The sequence below is a fragment of the Oryzias latipes genome, chromosome 18, assembly GCF_053564925.1.
Source record: "Oryzias latipes strain Hd-rR chromosome 18, Olatipes_Hd-rR_3.1".
Classification (NCBI taxonomy): domain Eukaryota; kingdom Metazoa; phylum Chordata; class Actinopteri; order Beloniformes; family Adrianichthyidae; genus Oryzias; species Oryzias latipes.
The window spans coordinates 24,524,687-24,545,165 of NC_136254.1; the positions used below are offsets into that span (position 1 = coordinate 24,524,687).

The window sequence follows — 20,479 nt, forward strand, 5'->3', positions numbered from 1 at the left end:
AAGAGAGAGAAAATACTTTTTAGATTCTTGTTACTGAACCAAAGCAGATATTTTGTGCTTTTACTGTGAAATTGTTTTTTTTTTTTTAGAACTAGCCACTGTTTCCCCGGAAGTTGTCTATGTCGCGCTTCACCTTTCTTGTTTTGCAAGGTAGAAGTGTCCGTCACTACTCGATCTGTAACATTTAACATCAGCAGACGAACAGAAACACTAAAAGAAAACGGACATTTTGTGCTTTTAATATGAAATGTTTTTTTATTGGTTTACCGGAAGTTGTTTTATTTTGACAGTCGAGGCTATACAAAGTGACGTTGCTTGATAAACAGAGAAGGCGAGGCAGTCTCGTTCAGGTAGTGCCCCAAATATAAAAATAATTATTTAGTTTATTTTTTATAGTCATGCAGTCTTCCAAGAGGAGTGAGAGTGACTGGCAGGGACTCGTCAGTGAGGTAAGTGGAAGAAGACGACGCGGACCGAACCGTTGCTGGTCCATATGCCGCCAGCGTCCGAGTGCTGCTTGCTGCTGCTCTGGCAGCTGTTTATTCAAACTAAACCGCGCTGCTCATCCCCGCGACCCCTTAGTTTATGGCAAATAGAGTCGTTTTTTTAAAACATCATGTAGCATCCGACAATATATTGGCGCATATCTGCCCACGCTTAGATCGACCCTGGTGGCTTTACTGTGGAGATATAACCCACCTGTGGGCCCAAAATGAACCTGCTTATTATAGGACAATTAATACTAGGATCATAACAATTTAATTTAGCTTTTAATTAAAACCGTGTACTTCAAGGTACACCAATAAAAATTAAATATTTTTGTTTCTATTTTATCCGACCTAAGCAATTCGTTGAGGAATTCTGTGTTTTAAAAAGTTAATACAAATACCAAGATATATTCTTAAAATGTAACAATAAAAAAAAAACACGACAGTTTCCAATCACTTTTAGGTTCGCTATTTCTACACTTAAAAAAATTCAACTAATTTGGGAAGACATTTATAAGAAATTGAAATTAGTTTGGAAAAAAATGTCCATGACAAGATAATAAAAACAAAATTATTTTTTTTTCTTTTTTGTCTAGAAATGTTTTTCTTTAATTTTTATGAGGTTTTAGCAAGTGACTTAAGATCAAATTAGTCATGACTGAATTTTAAAAAACGAGGAAAAACAAAATATTTTTTTTTGTAAAACTTTCTTCTTCATTGTATTTTGTATTTGGACTGAATGCTATTTAGCAACTTTCTCCCCCTATCGGTAGCGGCTAAAACTGCCATTTTTAATAAGACCCATTCTTTGATAAAAAATAAGGTGATAAAAGGGCGTAATTTGTATATTAAGAATGTAATCATAATGTATGTAAAGAACAAGCATTTTTTAAGACTTGCTGCTGTGTTTTTCTGTTGGTACATAAATGCACATTGGCTATCCGTCTTATATGTTGGTGGATTTAACCTGCCAAACAAAAAGAAATTCTAGTACAGCAATCTACATAACAAATAATCAGCAAAGAGCCTTTTCCTTTTATAATTAGTCCTCTGTTTATTGTTTGGCATAGTTCCTGGTGTGTAAGCGCAAGTTGGACAGTAAGAAGGAAGCTCTGCTCATCCTCTCAAAGGAGTTGGACACTTGTCAGCAGGAGAGAGACCAGTACAAGCTGATGGCCAACCAGCTGCGGGAACGCCACCAAGGCCTCAAGAAGAAGTACAGGGAACTCATTGTAAGTCAGTGTTCTTTCGATAAGAAGTGTGCCGTGAGAGATCACTCAATTTCACCAAATTGGTCTGAAAAACATTTATCATTATGAGGACATAAGTTCAGTGAAAAGTGATGAAGAGCGGAAAGGCCGTTGGTCCTGATGACCTACCTGTGGAGGTATGGAAGTGCCTAGGAGAGACAGCAGTGGAATTTCTACAAGGTTGTTCAATAGGATTTTAGAGAGTGAGAAGATGCCTGAAGAATGGAGGAGAAGCGTTCTGGTTCCGATCTTTAAGAACAAGGGTGACACGCAGAACTGCAGCAACTATAGAGGAATAAAGTTGATGAGCCACACAATGAAGCTGTGGGAAAGAGTAGTGGAAGCCAGGCTTAGGAAGAAGGTGGAGATCTGTGAGCAGCAGTATGGTTTCATGCCCCGTAAGAGCACCACTGATGCCATTTTTGCTTTGAGAATGTTGATGGAAAAGTACAGAGAAGGTCAGAAGGAGCTGCATTGTGTGTTCGTAGATTTAGAGAAGGCGTATGACAGGGTGCCGAGGGAGGAGCTGTGGTACTGTATGAGGTCGTCTGGAGTGGCAGAGAAGTATGTCAGAGTAGTTCAGGACATGTATGAGAGAAGTATGACGGTGGTGAGATGTGCTGTAGGTCAGACAGAGGAGTTCAAGGTGGAGGTGGGACTACACCAAGGATCAGCTTTGAGTCCTTTTTTGTTTGCTATGCTGATGGACAGGCTGACAGACGAGGTAAGACAGGAATCTCCCTGGACAATGATGTTTGCGGATGACATTGTAACTTGCAGTGAGAGTAGAGAGCAGGTGGAGGAACAGCTAGAGAGGTGGAGGTTTGCTCTGGAAAGAAGAGGCATGAAGGTCAGTCGTAGTAAGACAGAATACATGTGTCTGAACGAGAGGGATCAAGGTAGAAGCGTTAGGTTACAGGGGGCTGAGGTGAAGAAGGTGCAGGAGTTTAAGTACTTGGGGTCAACAGTTCAGTGTGATGGGGAGTGTGGAAAAGAGGTGAAGAAGCGAGTGCAGGCAGGTTGGAGCGGGTGGAGGAAAGTGTCAGGAGTGTTGTGTGACAGAAGAGTGTCAGCAAGACTCAAAGGAAAGGTGTACAAGACAGTGGTGAGACCAGCTCTGCTCTATGGGTTAGAGACGGTAGCAGTGAGACAGAGACAAGAGGCTGAGATGGAGGTAGCGGAGATGAAGATGTTGAGGTTCTCCTTAGGAGTGACCAGGTTAGACAGGATAAGGAACGAGTACATCAGAGGGACGGCTCATGTTGCCTGTGTTAGCGACAAAGTCAGAGAAGCCAGACTGAGATGGTTTGGACATGTTCAGAGGAGGGATAGTGGATATATTGGTAGAAGGATGTTGGAGATGGAGCTGCCTGGCAGGAGGGCAAGAGGACGGCCAAAGAGGAGATACATGGATGTCTTAACAGAGGACATGAAGTTGGCTAATGTTAGGGTAGAAGATGTCCATGATAGAGTGAGGTGGAAAAGGATGATTCGCTGTGGCGACCCCTGATGGGAAAAGCCGAAAGAGAAAGAAGAATTATGAGGACATAAGTTCTGTGTTCATCCCAACAGGTCCAGGATTCACACTGAATAGTTAGAAGTAATAACAAAATAAAAGAAACAGAATTAAGGGCAAGTGGCCACATTTCACTCAAACTAAATTGAATAATTAGTTTTCCCCAAAAACAAATGAAACGTTTTCTTTTTTAAGTAAAATTTTTCATTTAGAAAAAAACAACAACTGGTAAAATCTGTATGTGTTCACATCTTTCCTTACAATTTCTCTTAAAAAAATTAATATATTGTTGGTTGTTTTTTTCATGTAAAATGTATCAAATTTGCTGCAATTACATAATTGATCCAAATTTTGCAGTTGCTATTTACAAATATGACAAAAAACAAAAAATAAAATAAACTACTTCCTAAAAAGGAATATATATTTAACTTGTTTTTGTGTTGTTTATGGAAGCCGTAAATTGGCCTGCCGTTCTTCTACTTTTTATTCGTTGAAGGTTTTCTCGTCATAACGAGATCCACCGGCGTCTCTGAAACATTATTAGTTAAACTTATCAACTTATAGTTGATTACATTTTATTGTGTTCGACATTTTCTCTGACAAACTGCTTTGGTTTGCTGCGGATTGTAGCAAAATAACAAAAGTATGTTGTATAGGACTGAGTTGGGATGTGTGGGTCCGCCTATGTCCGGAGCTCAGTGAACGCACCACGCAAGGAGACGCTCGTCAGCCCTGGGTTCTGTCATTCAAAAATCTTGTCGGGGGTTCAAGGGAAATAGAGGGAGGGGGCTGCTGCATGAGACGAAATGAAGACGTTTGAGGAGCGTAAATCTACTGTTATGTAAAAAAAAAAAAAAATTTCAGGGAGAGTTTTCTTCTGCTGTCTTGTTGACCACAAAATAAAGAAACTTAAAACAGATAAAGTCTTGATGTGTCCATGCAGAAAAGGGAGAGAGTGACACTACAGTATATATATTCTGCAGAACTTTTTATCATGAGAAAACGGTAATAAAATAAAGAAATACGGCAGTCCGTTTTGGGCTTCCATATGATGATACATGTTACATAAAACTACATTTTACTAAACCAGAGGGAAAACCAACTGCTTTAAAATTTGACCCTAGAGCATTCAGTGGACATTTATTATTGAAAACTATCACAACTTTTAAGAAAAACACCTTTTTGCACCGGAACTATAACATTCCTATTACTGGTTTATCATTAATAAACACCACCTCTGTTTTTACACTTTTGGCTGTTGGTTCCTTGTGAATTTTGTCAAGGAAAACCTTGGCTCAAAAAAAGATTGAGAAACAATAATAATATTTTTTTGGGAGTAAAAAAAACAAACAAGAAAAATTCACCCATGCTGCACAAGCTACTGTTTAAATCTGTTGCTCTATCATGCATGTGTCATTTGATTTGTTTTCAGGATGGTGACCCGTCTCTGCCACCAGAAAAACGCAATCAAGTAAGTTATGTCGTCATGTGATGACATAAGCAGCCGCTGCTTCCTTAAAGACATTACAACGTAAAGGATGAAACTGAAACATGCTTGGCGTAATGTTGGATAACAACCTTTACATGTGTGTTGCTGAACCGATGGAGGAATGAAGGATCCAGATCATGAGGTCTGTAGATTGTTTCTCCTCCGTAGGTGAACCTGGCTCAGCTGCTGAGGGACTCCAGAGAGCGAGTGAAGCAGCTCTCTGAGGAGGTCAAGGACCTCACCCAGAGGCTTGCAGAGGCTCAAGGAGACAACAAGGTGCAATCAGAAACACAAGCATAGACATGTACAACATGTAAAAACAATTTATGTAGCGAGTTTAACATTTTTATCCCTTTATCCAGCTTCTGAGGATGACTATTACTAAACAGAGGCTGGGGGACGATGAAGTTGGGGTGCGTCACTTTCCTGCCCATGAGCGGGAAGACCTGGTTAGCCAGCTGGAGAGAGCTGGCCTGCAGGTTAACAGATTTCAATCACTTCAATCGTCTTTTGATCTATTTCAAATCATTCCAAGTGGTCTTTTGTTGATGATTATGCTGTTATTAGTCAGAATCAAAAACCCTGTGTCATTTTCTAGGACATAGCTTCTGCAGTGCGGCAGGAGTTATGGGTGGGAAGTAAACTTGCGCTCATTTCCCATCATGCCTTTGATTAAACTCTCTCACACAATTTTCATCCAAGTTGGTCTTTAAATGTCATACCGGCTGCACTCCTGGTTGGTTCTAAGATGATGTTGAATCTAATAAAAGCTGCTTTGGTTTAGAAAAGATTACTCTAATAAAACATTTTTGAGACTTGTTTAGAGCTCTGAAGTTTGAATCTTGAGCCACATACGATTTCTTAACCCTACCCCTATGGCTTGTCCCTACCCATAAATTTAGGCCATGTCCGAATGGCTTCACTACTCACTACATAGTGCACTATATAGGGCCTTTGCCATTATGTAGAGCTGACCGAATCTACAATTCCAAAATCGACAGCCCTAGAAATTTCCTTAAGTCTCTGCAAAAAGCCAGTGTGCATCGATTCTCACAATGAATCGACCATTAAGATGACAGATTGTCTATTTCTTTTTAGGTGGGCAAACCTACAAAATCAGGGATCAAATACTTATTTCCTCCCCTTTATTTGACCTTTTCTCTGTTCTTGTTCCTAGATGGAAGAAATGGAAAACTCCATCAAGGCCTTGACAGATGAGCTCCAGGACGTGAAGGCAGAACGCAGTGTGTTTAAGGAGAAGGCTGACCGGCTAAACGTTGAACTCAACCACATTCTGGGGAACCACGAGTCGCGCATCATCGACGTGGACGCTCTTTGCATGGAAAACCGGTAAATGGACAGTTCTCCGTGCAGCTCAGCTACCTGGACGTGTTGATCTTTATCCCATTCAGCATGAATTTGGTCTTTGAGCTCATGTTTGAATCATGAAAATGTTCAGGTTCAGTTTGTTTTTGTTTCCCCGTGCAGATCAATCCTAATTTCTTTATATTTAGGGTATCCACTAAAACTGTTATTCTGCTGGTAATGACCACTTGATTTCAGACAGCTTGATCTGATAGTTGAACAAAGTACATTTTTAGCCGTTCTGTTCTGCAGTTTAGTTATTGTAATTTTCAGTTCAGTTTTAAGACCCTATGGCACAAAATCATAGGATCGTTTCTTTGTTTTCTGTGTTTTGTTGAGGTTTTATTTATTGTTTGTAGAAAAAAAAGCTTCTTCATCAACTCTCCTTCGGTTCCCACGTAGTGCAAACTTTTTTAGTGAGTTTTGGGTTCAAATCATTGATCGTTTGAGGGAATTGGATGGACAGAGCGTGACGTCTTCCATAGAAAACGGTTTATTTCTGGCTTTAACCGAATTAAGTCAATTCAGTTGCCATTTTTTTTCCAAACAGACACAGCCATGTTGGAACCAGACAACGGCAGTAAGCAGCGATTGGTCTGAGTCGGTCTGAGTCACTGTTTCTATGGCAACCACTCTCACCAATCAGAAGTGAGCCTGTTGAAAGACCACACCCCTTCCACTTGAAAGCAGGCTACACAAAATCTGTCAATCAGCTGTTATGAATGTTCGGCATGAGACTCGTTCTTTCATTAAGGCATCTGATTGGTCACTTCATAACTTGAATAGCATATTACAGAAATAATACTGTGAAATAAAATTAGGATTGCAAGACTGTGAAAAGTCTCTGAGTTAACTCGCTAAAACGAAAGATAAAGCCCTGCTTTCAGTTTAGCTAAGCCACATTGATTTCTTCAGTCTTTTCATGTAAAAAAAACAAACAAGCATTTTGATCACACTGTCAACATGAAATCACTTTTGGAGAAATCTATTATGATTTCCTACCACAGTTGAGAACATTTTAAAATTGTTAGTAAAGTGTACGTACTGTCGGCTTGTTTAAAATGCTCAAAACACTTGATAGTTACATTACATAGCCTGTAGTGTGCAAAAAGAAGGCATCTCAGACAAAACCAACCAAAAAAATCCTTCTTTCCTTTTACACCGATAGAAGTTAGTAAATAGAAATTTAGTGTGCAAATTTGAAGCTTCGGTTGAATCAACCCTTTTATACCGGAGCTTCAGCTCAAGTGTTAACATTCTTTGAACTTCCGTAACTCTTGAAGCGTTTACGCAATTAACGTAAATTTCAATGGCTTCTGAAGCAGAGAAAAGCAGCCTTATGCTGATATGTAACACTTTACAGTGAAGTTTTCGCACCGCAGATCAGCTGTGTCTGTTACAGAAAAAAGGGGCGTGGCGCTGTTATGCAACAATTTATGTTACGATGCATATCGGCGCAAAGTTTACATGAAAAACCGCTTTTCTCTGCATCAGAATTAGCTGATTCACGTTGGCCGTGTAAAGACTTGCAGTAAGTCAAAGAGCACGTTTTACTCGGGTGTTCCTGGTGACATGTTTGGTGTTAAATGGTTAACTAAATGTGTGAATTAGCAGTTTGTCATCTGTGCTGCTATTCCATCCATTTTCCAAACCCGCTGTTCTGCCATTTGGGGGATGCTGGAGCCTATCCACTGTTGGGCAAAGGAAGGGTCCGGTACAGGGCACTACTCCACTCAAAGTGTTATTGTTCCGTGTTATATTGTAGGTATCTGCATGAGCGTTTCACTCAGCTGCAGGAGGAGGTCACCCTGTTGAAATCCAACATTATGAAGTACAAGGTAGAGACTGAATTCTTCTGCTTTATTTCATTGTGTTTTAAGATTTCTAGAAGCTTTTTTTTGTGTTAATACACCTAACTCTGCAGGGTTAAATTCTCCTTTTTTTAAATTCATTTCTCTCCCTGCAGACGGCCCTTGAGAGAAGAAAAAACTCCAGCCCACATGGAAGATCAAGTAACACCCCCCTCACTGGTGTGCTCTCAGCCAAACAAGGTGAAAAAAATAACCCACTTCTTTTTAAAAATGTCTTCCAATTCTGATCCAGAACCGCTTATCAAGACGCTGCAGAGAAAGAGCCCTTCGTTTCAGTTTTTACTTCACAAATGCCTTTTGATCTTTCAAATCTTGTCTCTTTGAGTCATCACCTGGACAGCAGCCAGGTTTTTAATTGTATTCTGAGTACTAGAGAGCACCACGGGCAGCGAGATGAGCCCGCCACCATGACTGACAGCTGCTTGCAGAAGCAGCACAGTAGGCTCTGGAGTTAAAGTTAGGGGAGCGTCAACTCGCAGACGCCTGTTCCTCACAGTCCAGCTGTGCTTTGTCTCCGTCATGCTGTTCCTCCCCATTGTTGGCTACATCACGTTGCTCTCTCTGGGATCTATTTTTGACTTTTTTATTGCAGTTTGCATTTTCATTTTCTTTTCCGTTTATGTCAGGGGTTTGTCAAAACTTGCCTTTTATTATCCTTTGCATTAATTTCTTTTCCACTTCTCAGTCCAGGAGATGCTCCTGGAGGAGCAGGGCTGCAGTTTACCCCTCACTCCTCAGTCCATCTCAGACCTCAAGTCTTTGGCCACGGCTCTGCTGGAGACGATCCATGAGAAGAACCTGGTCATCCAGCACCAAAGGCATACGAACAGGTAGGCGGTCCTGAGGGGTGAGGCTCCTCTATCGGCCTCTGTTTTCTCTTACTTCCAATGTTTGTTGAGGAAAAACAAAACTCCTCCTTGAAGGCAAACATCCACTACACCGTTTTTTTTAAAGAAGTTTGACCTTTATGTCTTTAAACTGGTCTGCAGGATTCTGGGTAACAGAGTGTCGGATTTGGAAAGGAAGCTCAGAACCTTAGAGGTTTCCGGTTTATGGAGTCTTCCAGGTGAGCCAATGGGCCAAGCATGTGGACTTTAAATTGTCTTTAACATTATCCTGACATGATCTCCCATTACGCCTGATTCCCACCGGTCCGTCTGTAGTGCGGCTCTGTTGCGTCGACACAAAAAAATCGGTTCATTAATCGGTCAAAATGTTTAGATTCCTCCGTCATGTCTGCGTCTGACGTCCGTCCCTCTGGAACGCAATGCAAGCTTCACACAGGATTTCTATCAATGGATGACGAAAGAAGCCTGACATAATTAGGGCCTGATTGACAAAGCTTTGGATGCCGGTGACACGGAGGTGGCCAGGGGGAGTGGGCACAGACCGGAGACGCAGCGTAGTCAATGTAAAATACCTGACGGTCATGAGACGGACTCCCCACGCGACGTAATGGAGACGCACCGCAGACGCACTGCAGACTGACCAGAGTAAATCCGGCTTTGGTGTTCCGTATCTTCAAGCACTGTACAGATTTTGAGTCTTATTGCAGTACAAATGTTGCAAACAATGATTAGTTTTACAGCTTCAGCCTTCATTAACATTAGTTACTCCAATCATTTTCCCTGTTTATCTAAAGTAAGTTTATTTTTCAACAAGATGGCTGTTTAAAGCCACAGAGAGTGTGAGAGTGAGTGAGAGTGTAGCCTGGGCCACACCGTATGTAAACACTGCTCTGAGTGCGTGCAAGGAAGCGTGCTTCAGTATTTTACAAGCAACCACATAACCGCTCTGCTGTGTATGTTTAAGATGCAACAATAAAGGTCAAAATCAAGTTTTCACATTTTGTTCCAAAACATGAAACAAACCAAAAGGAGTGCAGTACCTCAATTAACCACTAGAGGCTGACTTTCTTTCATTTTTTTTTCAAATTAGTTAACTCTTTAACACCAGATATTTTGGTTCCAGTATTTGCATTATTTTGACTACCATAACCATAACTCTTCAACCGTTTACACAATCAATGTTATTCCGGCGGATTCGGAAGAGGCTTTGCAAAGCCGACATAAAAAGTTGCTTTTCTCTACGGCAGAATGGGCGGATTCACGTTGAACGCATAAATTGTCGAAGAGCTAGGGTTATGGTATTTAGGTGTCACCGATGACATCTCCGGTGTTAAAAAAAGTGTTAAAAAGTTGTAACTTCTGCAGTCAGGGTCATCCTTTTAGCTTTTTAATGCTTAAGTTACTATTGATGACAACTGTGTGTGTGAGGGTGGGCGTGATTTTGTCAGTTCCTTTGATTTCAATAAAGTTTAAATTTAGGGGCATATTTTTGTTTTTGTTACTTCATCCTGCCCTATTGGCCTTTTTCTGAATGTCATTGTGGGTCCATGAGCCTCCCCCACTTCCTTTTCTCTGTTCAGAATCCTATGGAAGTTCAGATTACAGGTTTACAAATCCCATAATGAATTATGGGATTGAGTTCCTGGTCTGGAGAGTGCACATGTATACAATAACTCTTGAATATGAAATGCACAAAATGCATTTGAAAGGACATTTCTTGTTTTATTGTCTTTACAGTGAAAAAAAAGTTATTTCATTTCTAATTTAAAGAATTCCCTGATGTCTTTTTTTAAGTAGAGTTGTTTTTTCATTTATAAAAACGTGTCTCTCTTTCTTTTCTCTTACTGCGTCTCAGGCTTGACCTACCACGTATCTGTGGGAATTGGGAGTATGTATGCCTTCTGCCCCACTTCACCCGTCCATGTCCTCCACTATGTTATGCAGACACAAATTTGGGCAGAAGCCCAGATCGCAGGCCACCTCATGCCCACCTTTTACAGCGTGTCGACTCCATGACCAGCCAGCCGCTTATGTGTCTGTTCATGATACCATCAGAGCGTCATGCCTGCTCACCACCATCCCAGTGCTTCTGTTTAAAAACAAAAAAAAATCAACAAATATTCTGACAGATTTCTTAAAATAATCAGGATTTAAATCAGAATGTTTGTGAGATAATAGACAGCTGTTGACAAGTTTTGTTGTTTTTCTTAAAATTAAAATGAGTGATGTGGAAAGCACAACTGCTTTTGATTTAAAAACGTTCCTGCCTATATATTAAAAACTAATGTCTCCTTGTAGTTGTCCAAAAAAGCTTCATATAGATTTATTTAAAACATTAGGACTTATTGTTTGAAACCTTTCAAAGACCCTCTCCGATCATCTTTTGAGCTGTCCTAAAAGCGTTCCTAGTGATCTTTTATTTATAATTATCCGGCTTGTAGCCGAAATAATTTTTTTTTGGCGTTTTCTGGGACATACTTTCTGCAGAGTGGCGGTAGTTCATTAGAAACTTGTTATGGGGCATGTGTGGGACTGATGGCGTGGAGCATTCCCACCCGACCCCGGAGCTTGTGACCTGCTCAGCGTATTTTCGAAGACACAAATGAGCTGTTTTTCAAAAACGTGACTAAAGGATGCACAGAAATCCTATTTTGAGCCTAATTGTCTTCGTATATGTCCTCCATCATCAGAAAGATGCCACAAGAACATGTTAGAAACAGCAAAGACACAGTTTTGATTAGAGTGAGTCTTAAAAGCTGGCAACAAAGAAAAAAATCTAAACCATAAATACATTTGTTATCCACTAGAGGGAGCCGATGTGCCATGCACGAACCCTACTGGAAAATAGAGGGGGGTGCTGCTGGATGGAGGTGTCCTGTCACGAGAGCGTCATTCTCTGTGCCATAAAACTGACAAGCATCCATTACTGAAAATGATTACCCACATTACAAACACATTTAGGGGAATGTGCCGTTATTAGAGAATTTGTAGGCGAGGGGCCCAGAGTGCCTGACGACCACGCTGTCCACCACAGTTGGACAGAAAGGGAGAGATCTAAGCATGCAGCCCCGATGTGATAGGCAGTTGATCTGATGGAGATAAAAAGGGAAACAGAATGGAAGGACTTGACAACTGGGGTGACTGCATTGTCTATGGGTATTAAGGAGCCTAGGAAAAGCAATAATCTAAGAGAAATTCGACTGTTTTGAGCTTTAAGATCCTCTAACCTCCATGCTGAGTGATGTGACTTTGCAGTTGAAAGGCTGTCAGGGTGCATCAGCCTCTGAGGGTGGGATTCTGGTCCAGTGACTGACATTTCCCAGTTCAGAAGAAGACTTTTCGCCCTAAAGCTAAACAGGAACACGTTCCAGTGTATGTTTGGGTTTGACATATTAGACACATATGTACATAGCTGTGATGGTGTCAATGATCTGGTGTATTGTGGTGTCACATCATGTTTTCAGTGCTTTACAATAAGTTTAGAGTAAGATGGCTTGGAACTTTAAGACCCACTCAGATGAAAATTGTGTTTTTAGTTATATATAATATTTCCTTCTGGGACTTTTCAGATGATGGAGGACAATTAAGCTTAAGTTTGCATTTCTGAGTATTTCTTTATTCAAATTGCTGTAGCAGATAGAAAAATAGGTCAGGCAGGCAACAAAGCTCATTGCTCCGCTCCATTCTGATGCATTCACTTGCAGACAAATGGATCCGTGTGTGTCTTTGTTTTCCTCGTCTGAGCTGACATCTGGCTCGAAACTGAACAGCTGGATGGCTCAGATATTGCTCACCGTTTTTGTTGCATCTGTAATGTTAGGTTTTGGGTGTGAGGCGTTGTAAGCTAGTGAGAGAGCATGTAAATGTATAAACAGGTTTTTGATAGAAAAAAAACAAAGGCAGAATCATAATAAAAGACCACTGGGAATGCTTTTAGAATAAATCAAAATATGATCGGAGTGATCTTATTGATTTGATTTGAAATGGTTTATTTCAAGCAATCAAATAGAAATGATACACAAAAGCAATACAATCATCAGTTATACATTCATACAGTAACTAATCAAACTTAGGATAATTAGGCATCTTAATAAATATTGCTTGAAAGGGAGTGGAAGGAAGCGAACTTATATAATCCCACCCCGTTATACGATAACCATTTTATAACATGATTTATCAATATCCGGTTCATAACTTTTATCAGACAGAATTAAGAATCGTAAAGTATCAATAAAGCACATGACAAAGATGAATTACTTAAATTATTATGTAAAAATAACTATTTCAGAAATCAACATTGCAAATGCAGAGTGAGACTTTAATGTCTTTGAAAGCCACAGAAGACCCCGATCTAATCTGTTTGATTCAGTGCCTCAGTAAGGCTTAAGTCAAGGGTGTCAAACTCCAGGCCTCGAGGATTGGCCTCCTGCTGTTTTTTTCAGAAATCCTGCCTTTTCTGCTGCTGATTACATGGATCAGGGGTGTGTTTAGCCAATAAGAAGCTTCAGTAGCAGGTTGGTTGGAAAACATGTTGGACACCGGCCCTCAGGGCCTGGATTCTGACATCCCTGCTTTACGTCTTTCCAGCATTCTGTTGATGAGTTTGCACCAATCACTTTTGCAGTTCTATTCCTAACAAAGTCATCTTTAGTGGCAAAAGATTTACTGAATGTTGAAAAGAAGTGAAGTTTGAAGAGAATAAATCTGAACATGGGCATCTTCCTGTTAGTCTCGTGTCTCCACCATTGACTGTACAAGTCAAATCTGGATTCAATAATCCAGATTTTTGTCATGCTATTTTTTTACTGTAGGAAAAGTTGTTCTAGTTATAAACTGACCAATCGCATGCTTCAATTTAAGCACGTGGTCTCATGTCGAACGTTCAAAACATTTGACAGATTCACCCGAGCCCACCCTTCAATTGGTAGGGGTGTAGACTTCCAACACTCTCACTCCTGATTGGTGAGAGTGGTTGCTGTAGAAATGTTGACTCAGACCGACTCATTTCTTACTAACTTTGTCTGGTTCCAACATGGCGGCATCTGTATCGTGAAAAAATGGCATCTGAATTTACTTCACTAGGTCGGAGCAGGAAGTGAGCCATTTTCGATGGATGACGTCCCGCTCCCTTGGTCCAGCTGTCATATAAAGTCTCCGCCATCAAATCCCTTCAATCTTTTGCAATGAAAGAAAAGATAAAAAAATAAACGAATTTCCGTTTTTAAAGCAGGTTCTGAACTTCACTGAGCTCGTGCTAGTCTGTGTTTGAGGTGAGTTTCTGTTGACTTTACAGATAGTTTTTGCTGGAGAACTAAAGTTTTTTTGTCATGTGACATTTTAACCCTTGTGCTATCTTAGATGACCCCACCCTTACATTGACGTGTTGTCCCTACCAATACAAAGGTGGATAAAGGTGGAAAGATTTCATGTAATCCATGGACACCAGTGAAGATCACAAATCATTGAAGAAACAAGGTTCAGAGCACTGTCTAGTGGGTCTAGATGACCCAACTCCCAACGTTAAAGTGCCTAGGATAGCACAAGGGTTACGTGTGCAAGTTAGCCTTAAAAAAGCTAGTGTTTGTTTAGGGCAGTGAAAGCGCCAACATTACATGTTATCATGATAACTTCGTTATTGGAGCAACTTGCTGTTGTAGGAACAGTCATTTTTGGACCGATCGAGTAAAATATCTGTTAGAATAAAGCCCAACACTGACACGAAAATGAAGTTTTCAATGCCGTTTGTCTTTCATAGGTGCAGAACTGCCTGAAATGTCTTGTTACCATCCCAGCCTCTTCTTCACCACCAGGCAGACATTAACATAATGCTTGCCTGGTGGCTAGTTTAGGCAAATAATGAACAATTCTGAGGCAGTTTAAGAATAAAGAAAAAATGCAGAAAACCTCAAACTTAAGATCCAATCATAATACGATTATTTGTAAAGGATTTATTTACTCTTCATAGTCTGAGTTTCTACAGCCTCTGAAAAGACAACCGTACAACAGTATGTGTTGGGCAACTTTTATGATATGCACTGACTTTTTACAGCATGATGGCTTCTGTTCCCCATTCATGATTTTCATGCATCATATCATCAAGTCATCCCCCACCACCACCACCACCATTTACCATTTATTTTTGTGCCAAACGCTTGAAAAGTCAGAGAAATAATCTGCCTATTCAGAGTTTCTGTGAAAGCAAGTGCCGCTCATTTACATGCCTCTGTGTTTTTCAATGTGCATTTACTGTGGTGCGTATATTTGTGGCGTCTGGTTTATGGTGCACCAGTCTCGTATGAGTAGCATATGGCGTCAGCCTGAGAGGCGTACAGCCATTGCTAATGAAGACAGATGATAGGGGGCCGGATCCTCTTCCTGTGAGCACTGCAGTGCATACATGAGTGTCTTTTGTATGCTGTGTGAAACACTCAAGGTGCTCCTCATCCATTTCCTTCATCTCATTTTTATACAATTTGTCTTTTATTGTCATAAGTGAAACGTGAAGATGTAAAAAAAAAATCAAGTTTTGTCGTTTTTTTCCATTTGAACTTACAGGAACACGGGACAGCATCACGCTGAACGAAAACCTTCAACTTGAGCTGCATCCGACTCCGTCCCAACCAAACGCCCAGGCTCAAGGGCAGATGCCCAAAGGTGCGTGTGAAGGCGAGGGCGGGGGTGGAAAACTCCCAAACTTTTGTGTGTAATAATTACCGCAATTAGCCACTGTGTGTACAGCACTCTTCTCAATGTCCCCTTTACTTTTAACCCAAGCCCCTCCGTCTTCCCGCCTCGACTACTCTCTGCTTCTCACTGGTGCAGTCTGTCCAAATGCCATGGCATTTTGGAAATGTGAAGCAAATTCTGGCCCACTGACATTCACAAACTAGTTCTGTGAATGGGGTGGGGGGGTGGGGGGTTGCCATAAATATGGATGCCACTTGAGCTAATGTTGGCAGTTTTTAACCTTCTTTTGCCGACACTTCCACAAATGTGAGTCGGTAAGCCCACAGAGAGAGAGAGAGAGAGTAGAGCTGGGCTTTTTCTGTGATGAGATGAAGGCCATCACGAATGTCTGTTCTTCTTAAGCTGCACTCACACCGGCCTTGACAACGTTTATTCCAGCGGCCACTTTAAATGAAATTCAATGAAAAGTTGATGTGAACGCGCATAAATGTGCATTTTGGGTCTCCGTGTTCCAAACTCTCACGTTCATCCGTGGCTACGCCAGTTTTTACAACTGATTTCGGGCTCTACGTGCAAAATGCGCCAAATTTTGACCACTTATAGACTTGGATTTGGTAGTGACGTATTGATGGTGGACCATTTAATTCATGGAAGTGCCAACCATTTGAAATTTGATTATGGAGCTGAAATTTACTATTGCTGTTTGTGCCCGGCTGGAATTATGACAACGAGTGTTTCATATATTGGAATCGAGCTGCGAAAGACAGTCAGGAGCAAGATTTACTAGATTTCCCCCGCTTCGACATTTCACGCCAAGCCTCTTCCAGCTGTAGGTGGCGGGCATGCTCTAGTAAACAGTAGAAAAAGAAGAAGAAGCCCCTCCCTGCTTGTCCAGTGTGAACACCACGGGCTAAACCAGGGATGGGCAACTGGGTGGGTTTCCAGATATCCGTACCCTACCCATGCCTGGTTACCTGGACCAGGTGTGTCCGGCCAATTGGGTGATTGCACACCAGGGTATGTTTGAGAGAAAGACGGAACGCAGCCCTCAAAGTTTACCCCTAGGCTCAACGCGCATTCAAGAACCAGCTTTTAGCGTTTTTCTTGAACGCACATCAAACGCCGTGTGTGTGCATCTTTATATTTAGCCTGTTGCCTTGGATGTGCTCCTGTCCCAAACTTGTTTTTTTAGTGTTCTGATGAGGTTTTCCATTTACAGTTATCACGGGGGTTATGTTCTAAAAAGAAGTCCCAATGAGTGAAATCTGCCACATAGGATTATAGAAGTTATAAGGCTGTAAAACCCTTCACTACACGCTTTATATACACTTTTCTAAGACAGACTTGAACAGTTTCACTTTTCTCATTTAAACTCTTAAACCTTCATAGAAAATAAGTCCAGTTTTTTCAAATAAAAAAACAAAGATCTGATCAGGGTTGAAGATTTATGAAGATTTGGCAAACACATTGGAGAAACGGCACAGAGATTGAGTGATTAAGTCAACAGCCAATAAGGATGCAGAAAACAGCGCCTTGTAAAAAAAAAAAAAAAAAGAACATATTGCAGTGAAAATCCGCGAAGAAGTGAGACTACAAAAGGTGGACTGCTGTATAGCAAGGGGCCACTGTCCACAAAGTAAACTGTTAAAACAGGCCCCTTTTTTTTCTTCTTTATACTGATGTCAGATAATAGAAGTTCCTGTGAATCCTCTTGGGAATGCCTCGCCGCTGGCACTGAGCTTAGCACAGATGGTGTCAGCAGGGGAGACGCACCTGAGCTCCTGAACATCCTGGATCCTCTCGCCGGGGTGGAATCGACTGACGGGAGAAGGGAGGAAACCGCGACCCTGACCGGGGGTCCTGAGCTGGAGGATGGGCAGAGTCCAGTGGAAGAAGCGGGGCATGAGGTGGAGCTGTCGGAGGATGAAGACCTGTGTTCAACCGTGGAGGAAGGAGAAGAAGCGGCGGAGGCGCTGGACGCTCCAACATCTGAGTCTGAACCTCAGTGGCTTTCGATGGAACAAGCCTCCATCCGACAGTCAAAAGACAGTCACCCGTCCAACCTGCACCATGTGTCGACTGATGTGCAAGAAGTCTCCGCATTGACTTCAAAGAGGGACGTTGTGGAAGAGTCGAGCAGAACAGGGCATGATGACGATGCCACATTAGCACAATGCAATGTCACATTGTAAAAATGTATATAGATCCTTATTGCAGCTACAGCTGCTGACATTTTCATTTCCACCTTGCACTTGAACACTCTAACTTTTGCGTTTTCATATCAGCTATGTCTCTTTTCGGTCAAAAAAAACCCATTTTTTTTTAGCCAAAGCTGGAATAATATGCCTTTTACTGAGGTGGGCTTGTTGCTGTGTGGGAGCAGAGCATCTTCAAATCAATGAAGTTGTAAACCGCATGCCCTCGAGGAGGAATTTAGCTGGAAAAACAGCATCATCAACTTCTGCGTCTTATGTTTCCTTTTTCTTTCCCTTGTGAAAAAAATAATCCCCATTGTTTGCTTACTTCTTGTTCTTTAAGGCTACCAGAGTAGTGATGATCTATTTTGGCGAGGCTCCATTAGGAATTTCAAATTGGTGTGCCAGATCCTTTAATGAATGTGTTGTACATATTTGTTTATGAAAAATCTCTCTTTTGACTATTAATGGCGGTTCATTTACAGGATTAGGTCCTAAAAATTGGTCAAAAATGTATATTTTCTAGTTTTGGATGCAACTACGTGTGCCTTAAATGTCAAATATCTGATGTTATGTGTAAATATAGATGCATAAACCTTGACCATTGCAGGTCTTCATTTCTCTTTTAGAGATAATATTGATCATTTGATTCATGCTTGATATACACACACAAAGGTATTTGATTTTTTTTTTTTGTGTCGATCTCGGCGTAAAGCCTTTTTTTTTCTGGAAAGCTTGGTTAAAATAAAATATAGAAGTATAAACTTTTAAGAAAAAGACATTAACTTTGGAAATACGTTTAATTTACGTCTTTAGTCCAAATACTGACAGATGATGACGTCATAGTTGTTGGTTCTTTCAACGAATAAAAAGGTTGGGTAAACTGTCATGTTATAAACTAGCAAAGTAATGATATCTGTGTAGAAATGCAGTCTTCTGAACTTTACCTCCCTTTTGGGAGACAGCTGTAGCAAATCTAACCTTTGTACATTTTTGGGCAGCATCCAGTTTATTATTGATTGAAACGTTTGAAGCTGGTGTGAAAGTACGAGCCCAGGTGCTTGTCTGACAAGGCATTTCTTGTGGATTAGATAAAAGGTTAGAATCCACCGATATTTGAAATCGAACCCTTTTGTCGATCAATGTGTGCAGTTCTTTTCTTTGTTTTGCCTTATCGAACATGAGACGCACTCTAAAGCTGTTCCTGGAGCAGAACATTGAATTTAAGACAATATTTATTATCTGAGTTTGAAATTGGACCTTGGTATTTATATTAAATTATAAATGAAAAGTTCTCTCAAATTAAAGTCAACCAATTAGCAAGTAATGCTCACAAATTAGTATCATCAGTATCTACTAATTTGCTCATTTATGCACACAAGTTGCTAATTTTTGTCCACAAAATACTTATTTTTGCCCACAAAATGCTAATTTGTTGCAACAAAATGCTAATTTAGGCTCACAAGATGATTATTTTGTCCACAAAATATTAATTTTTGTCCATAAAATATTAATTTTTGCCTACAATATGCTAATTAGTGCCCATAAAATGCTGATTTATGCACACATATTGCAAATTTTTGTCCACAAAATATTAATTTTTGCCCACAAAATGCTAATTTGTGGCAATAAAATGTGAATTTATGCAAACAAGAACTTCAAACTTTTTTCCAAAAAATATTAATTTGTAACCAATACTAAATGCTAACTGTTGCACACAAAATGCAAACTTGTGCCCACAGAATGCTAGTAAAATGGTAATGTGTGCACACAATATACTAAATTTTGCCCACAAAATGCTCAATTCTATCTACAAAATACTCATTTGGGGCAACGTATTGATTCATGCACAGAAAATGCAACAAAAATGCTAATTGGTTCACACAAAATGCTCATTTGTGCACAAAAAAATACTAATTTGCGGCCACAAATGTTCAATTAGAATCCTATTTTTTTAATGTCAAGCCCGGCGCTCCGCACAAATCCTAGTGCGTGCTGGAAATTGTTGGTGCAGTTCACTCTTTCTACATGCAGGTGACAGCTGGCCTCTCCCGGCAAGCACAGCATCAAAGCCAAAATGCACGCACTGCTAATTCTGCAGAAGGCTAGATGCTATTTTAAAATCTAGGAGAGGAAGAGAAAGACCAAAAAAAAATGAAAAATCAAGCTTGGGACCTAATGTTGGTCCTATCCCAGGCAGCTGATTGGACAAATTGTAGCAAGCATTTGATTTTTCATGTTTTTGACTTTAGGTATGAACTTTAAAGACGTTGACTCTCAGTTAAGAAAAAAAAGAAATTCTAAAGAAATCTGAAATGATCCTACTGCAAATGTCATGGGCCTCACTTCCCTCCACCTGTCTCACACTGCCCCCTCAGCATCACAAGCCCTAAAATCTTTTTTTATTTTTTTCATTTTCATCTTCTAAACCGTTTTTTTTCCCCTTTCGGGGTCACGGGGCTGCTGGAGCCTATCCTGGCTACTTGTGGGCGAAGGCAGGGAACATCCTGGACAGGTCGCCAGTCTGCCCTAAAATCCTTACACCACAACTAGCAACAATGCAATTTTTTTCTATTTTATGAGCAAACCAGCTTTTAGTTGAGCTCTAACACTTGGATAATGAGTTAAACTACAAGAATCCAATAAAACAAACATTAAAGTTAGTGCCTGACATTTTTATATGTAAGTAAATGGATAACCCGACAGTAAATGTTAAACAGGCTCAGTTATAATCTAGAAAATCTCATGTAAGTGTGAAGCTCCGCTTTTA

The 20,479-nt window shown here is 40.5% G+C and overlaps 1 protein-coding gene across 3 annotated transcripts; it reads left to right on the top strand.

Annotated features, from left to right (window-relative positions):
• The first annotated feature begins 227 nt into the window (after positions 1-227).
• ccdc149a (coiled-coil domain containing 149a) lies at positions 228-18,310 on the top strand. 3 transcript variants are annotated; one of them, XM_004079751.5, is made up of 13 exons: positions 273-449; positions 1,559-1,720; positions 4,687-4,725; positions 4,912-5,019; positions 5,106-5,222; positions 5,921-6,093; positions 7,874-7,946; positions 8,075-8,159; positions 8,665-8,809; positions 8,969-9,045; positions 10,683-10,715; positions 15,383-15,481; positions 17,201-18,310. In XM_004079751.5, exons 1-13 carry the CDS (start codon positions 399-401, stop codon positions 17,704-17,706), a joined length of 1,668 nt encoding a protein of 555 aa, XP_004079799.2. In that variant the 5' UTR covers positions 273-398; the 3' UTR covers positions 17,707-18,310. The 3 variants fall into 3 exon arrangements, with proteins under 3 accessions (XP_011485677.1, XP_004079799.2, XP_020567251.1); XM_011487375.4 differs by lacking the exon at positions 10,683-10,715 and having other exon boundaries at positions 228-449; XM_020711592.3 differs by lacking the exons at positions 4,912-5,019; positions 5,106-5,222.
• Positions 18,311-20,479: the final 2,169 nt, after the last annotated feature.

What these genes read in the sequence shown, in the direction of transcription:
- ccdc149a (XM_004079751.5), top strand. Translation starts at nt 399, where the DNA reads ATGCAGTCTTCCAAGAGGAGTGAGAGTGACTGGCAGGGACTCGTCAGT. An exon ending in CACCAGAAAAACGCAATCAA is followed by an intron (nt 4,726 to 4,911) that starts GTAAGTTATGTC and finishes TCTCCTCCGTAG; the next exon opens with GTGAACCTGGCTCAGCTGCT. An exon ending in TGGAGAGAGCTGGCCTGCAG is followed by an intron (nt 5,223 to 5,920) that starts GTTAACAGATTT and finishes TCTTGTTCCTAG; the next exon opens with ATGGAAGAAATGGAAAACTC.